Genomic DNA, 8,546 nt, shown 5'->3' on the forward strand with positions numbered 1-8,546 from the left:
GATGTAAACAGAAGCCAGTTAGAGGCTTATCTCTCCTCACGCTCACAGCGTGAGGATAGAAGCAGAAAGCCAATAACCAGCTTCTGTTAGAGCAGTGGTTCTCAAATCCAGTCCTCAGGACCTACTAACAGGCCAGGTTTGCAAGATAACTGAAATACTTTTGCTGCTCAGTGATTGCAGTACTCTGCATCTCCCCAAGGTAATAGTGAAAATCTGGCCTGTTAGTGGGTCCTGAGGACTGGAGTTGAGAACCACTGTGTTAGAGGGACATCGGTCTCAACAGTGACCACCAGTGCTTCTAATCAGTACCAATTCGTGCCCGCCAGTGCCTATCAGTGCCGCCTCAACAGTGCCCATCAGTGAGGGAGCTCCGAAAGAAGGGAGCGTGTCTCCCGAAACCTGTCAGAGGTCCTAGCACAGAGACATGTCCTTTTACACATTGAGGTGGACTTGTTTTATACGATTTTACTCTTCGTGATTGAGAGTATGTTTTTGGCATTACAAATACGTTTTCAGAAGGTGTCGTAGGGTAATGCACTAGGTGTTTGCGCCTCCTTTCTTTGGGGTAGCACGCCTACAATTCGCGATAGAGTGAGCACTTGGGTTGTTTAGCTGAAGGAGAAAAGTTACCTGTTTGCAAAATTTCTTTTTGTGTTTGTTTAGCAAAAAATAAAAAACCCAGTGGTGATTAAATACCACCAAAAGAAAGTTCTATTTGTGTGAAAAAAATGATACAAATTTTGTTTGGGTACAGTGTTGTATGACTGCGCAATTGTCATTCAATAATAATTCAATATGAATAAAGCATCAGTAGGCAAGTGGTTAAACCAGGAAAAAAACATTTCTGTCACCACTAGTGAGTATGCAGAACCTATACAGTATCCTTTATTGGAGATCAGAAATATGAGTGGCCACCAGACATTGTAACATATTCAGTAGGTTAATTTATCAGAGTGAACTTTCAGCCTTACAATTCTTGGAAGAGATCTGTGGTCATTTGCTTGGAGGAAGATTATCACCCCTTAAAAATGTCACTTTATTACATTGTTGTTGTTGTTATTATTTTACAGGATTTATATAGCATCAACAATTTACACAGCGCTTTAAAATATAAAGGGGGACAGTACAATTACATTGCAGTTCAATACAGAAGGAATAGGGGGCCCTGCTCATTAGATGTGGTGGAACACAACTGCTACGTACAGTTACTGTACTTTATTTGTAGTATGTAAACCAGAGCTACTGTGTACATCCAGGCATACGATCACCGAGTGAATGAGTGTTCATCTGCAATTCGCAGGGAAAAAAAAAAAACGGGAAAAAAAAAAATGGAAAGCATTGGGCCAGAATGATTATAAAGGTGCCTTCCCTGAATATCTTCAACCACAACAGTAATTGGACCGATTTAGTAATTACTAAGGGGGATATTCCCGATCACTTCCTTCTACATTCCACAGTTTAGCCTGTGTACATAGACAACAGACTGGCAGCCCTCCTACTGACACGTATGAGGACCTGTTTGTTTATATCACCATCAAGTATTTGACTACATTCTTAAATGAAACATTTCGCGATTCACATCACCTCTATCTGTCTGCAGTTTTCTTTGGATTACAAATCGTTTTCCTTGGCTGATGGCCTTTCATTTTTTACTAACATTTTGATTCCAGTCCATAGGGAGCTGTAGCCATTTCTCAGTCATAACAGCCGATGTGCAGAGAGTTGGCACCACTGCCAAGGCTGGAGAATAAAAAGTGCCAGAGTGTTGCTATAACAGAATGCTGTGAATGTTTAATGGCTGAGCTTAAAGTGTGTAGTGTACACAGAGTGTGTGTGTGTGTGTAGTGTACACAGAGTTTTCCTGTGGGTTACCTGCGCTTTGTCAAAGACTTTCAATAGATTAGGCAGTTTTGGTGTGCGTTCAGAAAACGCACCAAAAGCGTCCCGTTTAATGGAAGTCTATAGCAAAGCATGGGTAACCTGCGAGAAAACTCTGGGTACATGGCACTGCGTTTGCTCTTCGGGGAAACCGCAGTGAATCAGTGTAAAAGGGGTCTATTTCTTATCTTTTAGATGTTTCATAGACAGAAGGTGTCATGTCTGACTGCAAGCTTTCCTCATAAAAGTTCAGTGTCCGTTTGTCTCAATAGAAAGGCTAAGGACAGGATGAGCTCCATCTCATTAGCATACAATGGAGAAACCTGGCATCTGCATTTTTAATCATTTGTTAGGACAGGCCATGTTCAAGATAAGTGTACAGCTGATGAGATCTGCCAGCACAGTACAGCCAGAGTAATTGTGGCAAACACAGCTCCCCATCCACCCATAAACAAAGTGCACTATGTAGTATTTTTCCTTGCTGGAGTTTCCAGAAAGGAGCATCTAAAAAAGGTAAGCTGAAATGTTTTTAAATATGTTAGTGGAATACCATAACCCCACTGTGTCCATTAAACTAAATGGTTTGCTATCTGATTTTTTTCTGCGAGCCTTTCCAGAGGTGCGGGGGTATTCAGGCCAGATGTCTGACAAAAAAGCTATCATTGTACGCGTATGACATGGTCTTATTCTTACGTGATTCTGATACATCCCTATCGGCAGCTTTGTCCATTTTGAATTCCTTTGCTCTATTTTCTGGTCTGAAAGTAAACAGGGGTAAATCCCAGATTCTTCTGCTTAAAATACCTTCTCATTCTTGCAGGGTCCCAGCCAATTGCCCATTGCTACAGGTAGACTTTCTCCGTTCTTTCCTGGCAGGTCAAATGGTTTTCGCACATAGGTGGCTAACCCTTCCTGATGATGATGCAGCACTCACTTTGGAGGCTGCCATTGTGGGCTCCTATGAGGCACTGATGCATCTGCTCCAAGGAAGCTGGGCCCCATACCCCATTACTACTTCTATGAGTGCAACTGTTAGAGCATGTGTGGTGGCTGGCAAGGCAGAATCAATGGATTGTCAGGTAATTTCTCCCCACACACCATTATGGAAAATTTCTCAGCTTTCACACTTCTATGTGTACCCGGACTCTATTATATGGACATAATTTAGTATTAAAAAGATGGGGGGCTATTAGGAATAGCACAAACAGCCTAATCCTCACCTGTTTCGTTATTTGCAACTTTGCCATGCATACAATTCTCAATATGGTACTGCTGCACTCACCTTGCAGGAGGGTGGATTGGAGTCTGTCAGGGTGGATATAAATCAATGAATTGTTTTTTTTTTTTTTTTTTAAAAAACAGTCAACACTTTTTTTTTTTTTTATTTAAATCGTATTTAATTTATTTTAATAAAATGCTTTTGGAGTAAAATTATATCTAAAGCTAGTTTCCTATTTAAGATACAATAATAATTTAGTTTATTCAGCATGAAATTAAGTTTAGTTATGTAGCATCAGGCTGTATATTCTGCAATATTTACATTTTTGGTAAACTCATTCAATGAATCCAAGCTCTGCAAGCTGATCTAACACTGCGTTGATGCATTCACACAATTTCACACTAACTACCAGCAAGAATGAGTCCTTACATTTAAAGAGCACCTATCATTCCAGATCCATCATGGCAGCGCCTGTTAGCCAACATCCACTCACCTGCTGCCATGTCCCTCACCTTGTTGTGTCACTGCCACATCACCAGCTGTCCCAGTAAAGTGAATGGGACTGTCAGTAAGTCAACAGCATGTCAGAGGAGAGGCCGATGGGGGAACTGAGATACCAGTTGCTCTAAAAATTATGATTTGTATCAAGTTGATTTAAATCAAGCCTTTTTACTAGTGATTCAAATCAAATCCACCCTGGGGTCTGTACTACAGGACTATTCTTTAGACCAGGTTTTGTCCAATTTTTATAAGCAATTGATTGTGGATGTCAACAGGGTCCTTACAGTGCATTGCGAAAGTATTCGGCCTCTTTGAACTTTTCGACCTTTTGCAACATTTCAGGCTTCAAACTGATAGAGACATACCCCAAGCGACTTAAAGTTGTAATCGCAGCAAAAGTTGGCGCTACAAAGGAATTAACTTAAGGGGGCTGAATAATTTTGCACGCCCAATTTTTCATTTTTTTATTTGTTAAAAAAGTTTGAAATATCCAATAAATTTCGTTCCACTTCATGATTGTGTCCCACTTGTTGTTGATTCTTCACAAAAAATTACAGTTTTATATCTTTATGTTTGAAGCCTGAAATGTGGCAAAAGGTCGAAAAGTTCAAGGGGGCCGAATACTTTCGCAATGCACTGTACACCTTGCAGAGTAGCTTGGGAGGGGATGTTCCCTCAGTTAGATGGGGATGACTGGGAGGGCCTTTGGCAATTTTCCAGACTGGTATTGGCTAGAGACCATCTCATCCAATACAAACTCCTACATTGAATATACCTCAGTCCAGCCAGTTGCCCTGTTGCTTGTGGTGTACTCCACCCAGTGCAGATTTTATGCACAGTTTGTGGGACTTTGCAGCTATACAGAGGTTTTTGCAGGTGGTTACTGACTGTATATAGGAAGGTATTACACCCTGTGTTAGGCCAACAGTTGAAGTGTGTCTCCTAGGACTAGTTGATACCCTGGCCCCTAAGAAAGTAACACGTACCCTATTGGCATTACTATTTAATATGCTAGAAAGATGATAGTTCTCTCTTGGAAAAAGCCTACGTCTCCTGTTCCCTCCGGCTTTAAAGGCACTTATTAAATAAGCCGTGCCTTTGTGTAGAGGCACATATATAAGTAGGGGAATACCCAATAAATTTGATAAAGTGTGGGGTGGGTGGATGAATAGTGCATCTACAGTGTCTGGATAAATCGTTATGATACAGGACTCCTGGTAGTTGCAATATCTTCTATATGTGAAATTTGTTACTGATATTTTGGGATTTTGTATAGCGTTTACCCGGATGTAGGTTGGGTATTTGTGTACTGTATCCAGGGTCTGTTGAAAATTTATAGAGATCATAGAATGTTATTAGAAATGGGAGCCAGTAGAAGTCACATTATATGCACATATTTCTGAGTTGAATTTACAGTGGAATATTTGTCATTACAGCTGTATATTAGCCTTGAAGTTATACTGTTGGCCTAGTGCTGAGGTCCTGTTTAAGTGTGTAATGTGGCGCCTAATTGTCAGGCTCTCCTTAAATGTTTTATGTGTTTTTATTTCTGTATTTCTATGAAAACTCAAAAAGAATTAAAAAAAATAAAATAAAAATGTGAGTGGGGACATGTAACAAATACAAAGTATGTATAAACCCAGTTTGACTGCATTAGTGAAAACGGCCTCTGTTTGCATTTTCTTGGTCATATCTTTCAAACATGATTTAAAAGTATATGTATATATTATTGCATGATTTGACAAAAGAAGCTAAAAATATTAACACTTGTTCTCACTATTTTGACATTGTCTAATCTAAAATATATAAAGGTTATGAAAGTCCATTTGCGGTCATGAAAAAAAATATATGCTGCAAGAGAAAAGGGCAGGAAAGAAACGCCACCCTTGTGGTTTTGTTATATGAAGGGTTTAATGTATATTCAAAAAGTAAGGTAAATTACTGTACCATCAATGGGGAGCCTTTACAGTGAATTGCTGCCATCTATATATTTTTTACACTTACAGCTCTCATGGGAAGGACACAAGCTTAGTTAGCACAACCGTACAACCATACAATAAAGAACAAACAAGGTGGCTATATCATTTCACGCACACTGCAGGTCATGGTTTTAAACCCAACAGCAGTGACAGGCCTAAAGTCTCTCTTTTGGTGCCAGAGACAGCCACACTTTATAACTCTTTTTATGGTGGGTCACCAACACCAAGTGTATTATTAAGGTCTGTATGACCATTTATTTTTTATAAAAGAGATTGGAGTAGAGGGACTCTGGTGCATTGTATTGCAAAAGTAAAGTTAGGTGAAATAAAAATCTCTACCAAGTCTCCTCAAACTAAAAAAAAAAAAACCCTTTTAAAGGTAAAGTCTTTAAGTTTTAACCATTTGAAAAATAGAGTTAGGTGGTTTGACAGCTAGACATTACATGCGGCAATGGGCTGTTAGACTGAAAGGAGAAGAAAACGTTTAAAGCAAAATGAAGGAAAACCTTTACCAAACTTTGACGAAAGACAAATGATTTGGAAAATCTCCTATCAATTTCACCTCTTAGGTTTTTTTTCTGCTTCTTCAAAGATAATTGTGGGATATGAAAAAAAAAAACTCATACTCAGCTAGGTTGTTGCTGCCATCTCCAAGACAGAGAACTGGCTGCTGATCGCTCAGTTTTCAGGTCTGCTCTGAGCACAGATCGGTGACTTTCAGTCTCCACTCTGTGCTCTTCCCCTCCAGCGCTTACTGGAGCGTTGGGCTGTGGAGGGGCAGCAGCACGCTAAAAGGCAGAGCCAGCTGCCAATCAGGCATCTGGGTGGATCCGGACATTAAAGTCCTGACTGCTTGACATCAGCCAACAGCAGACTTTAGCCCACTGTCAGCTGAATATGGATCGCAGGAGTGTAGAACAAAGTGCACTCCTGTGACTCACAGGGGAAGCAAAGCCAAAAGATCTTTGTCGCTACTTCTCTTTTCATCACTTTTCTAGACTCCAACAAACCTTAACTTTTCCCCTTTAAATATAAGCAACAATACACATTACTCTTTTAGACCTCTGACATGTGTTTACCATAGCTTCGAAGTACTTAAAGTGTAACTCCACTTTTGTTTAGAAAGAAAACATTCCCCTCTGGGTGATCTGTGTACATTGCAAGGATTTTAACAAACTTTGTTGCATGTTCCTACCTTTTGTTATTCTAAAGAAATCTTTGTTCCTCTGTGCGGACTGGGTCAAATGGGAGTGGTCTCCTAATTATCTGTCAGCTGTGGCAGCTGCTGAGCTCTGAGGGAAGCTGCTGGGCCTGCATCCCTTTAGACGTGTTCTTCTTGGGAGTATCTCCCTAAAATGACATTTGTGTTGCAGGGGAGGCCAGAAATCTGACTTGTATCTTAGGCAGACTTCTGGGAAAATTGGTGAGCCAATCACACCAGCAGGAAATTATGTTTCTGGGGTGTGGTCAGTACACATTCTGTGTACAGAACAGCTCCAGGTAGCCATATTGCATTGCATTTTCAGAAAATTACAACAGCTGCAGATTGAAAAGGAAAGGTAATTTTTAATATTCAATTACAATATGATTTGTGTCGCAATTGTATACGCCATATTGTTTTTACTTTAGTTGCTATTTTTTCCCCCCACGAAAGTGGAGTTACCCTTTTAAGTAATTTTTTTTTAAATGCACAATTATTCTCAGTGAACAAATATGAGCTGAACTTTTCTGATTCCCATGTTTGTGAATATGCAGCTAGATTAACTTTTAAGTAGTTATGCACACTGCCATACAGGAGCTGCAAAGCGCACAGAGCATGTATACAGACATTTCCGGGACCTGCTGCTTGTACATACAGCTGCAAATTTAGATGCATTAGAAGAGATGACTGTACACAGTTGTGGGCTAGGGGTTGCGTAAAGCACCTACATGGTGGCAGCGGGTTACGGGGAATGTAATTTTGTAGGCACTGTACATCCATGTGCATAAATTCTTAGACCTTACTTGTCTCGCATATTAATAATAGGTTGAGTCCTGAGTAAAGAGACAAGAGCTGGCACTCTACCATGAAAAGTATAGAAGAGGTATTAGGCATGTTCTTTTGAATTTTATTTTGATTAAGTTACCATGTTTTTTTTTTTCCAGTGAGGAAGAGGTTTCTCGTGTCCAGGAGTTGATCAAAGACCCTTCATACAAGGCCAACCCCCTGTCAGCAGTGTCGGCGCACCTGCTGAAACGCTTGAAAGCTCAGAGAGAATTCCCGCCTAACCTCTGATGAAGGGGCACAGAGCATTGACATACCATTGGGGATGTGGTAGAGAGGGCAAGACACAGCCTGCTGCTGGGAATGCAAGAAAATGGCAGCAGATTAAGACAAACTCTTCCACCAACATTGGGCTAACACTGCAGCCATGTATGCAAGAATGTCGTCATGTTTGTACTGTCAGAAACATCTGGCAGTGGTTAAAACGTGTTGCCTTTTGAAACATTTATTACCTAATTATTATGTTTGGGATGATCTGTGTCCATTTGTTTTATATCTGAAATCTGGATTATAGCAGTAAGGACATTGCTTCCAAAGGTTGTCCCTGGTTTCTAAACTCAAAAAGTTTTTAGTCCAACGTACTCAATACAGCTTTATTAAAGTGAACTTCACTTGCCTCACTGGTGTTAGTTTTACACCTAACCCCCACTCTTACCTTGACTGCTGGGTTGAACATAAATAGCATATTCACCCAGTAATCCACTACAGCTGGGTCCTGTGCCACCGTCTTCTTTGCTGACATCATCAGAGAGCCAGTTATCTCTTCCAGGTCCTAGCAGCCAGTCCCCTGATGATGCTCCACTGCAACCCAAAGCCTTATGCATAATGGGTGATGTGGGTATCCTTTGAAGCTTTGCATAGGGGCCTAGGCGAGAAAGGCAGAAGTGTAGGGTTTATGAAGCAAATAGTATTTCCCCACAAACAA

The 8,546-nt window shown here is 40.5% G+C and overlaps 1 protein-coding gene across 1 annotated transcript in view; it reads left to right on the top strand.

The window, feature by feature from the left end:
• SLX9 (SLX9 ribosome biogenesis factor) overlaps window positions 1–8,237 on the top strand; it is a 329,697-nt gene extending 321,460 nt beyond the window's left edge. Inside the window, exon 6 of the mRNA XM_082259972.1 lies at window positions 7,723–8,237. Coding sequence (XP_082116098.1) covers window positions 7,723–7,852 — 130 coding nt within the window. The 3' untranslated portion in view covers window positions 7,853–8,237. The remainder of the gene's footprint in view (window positions 1–7,722) is intronic.
• Window positions 8,238–8,546: the final 309 nt, after the last annotated feature.

This window comes from Pelophylax lessonae (assembly GCF_965119305.1).
Source record: "Pelophylax lessonae genome assembly, chromosome: 6".
Classification (NCBI taxonomy): Eukaryota; Metazoa; Chordata; class Amphibia; order Anura; family Ranidae; genus Pelophylax; species Pelophylax lessonae.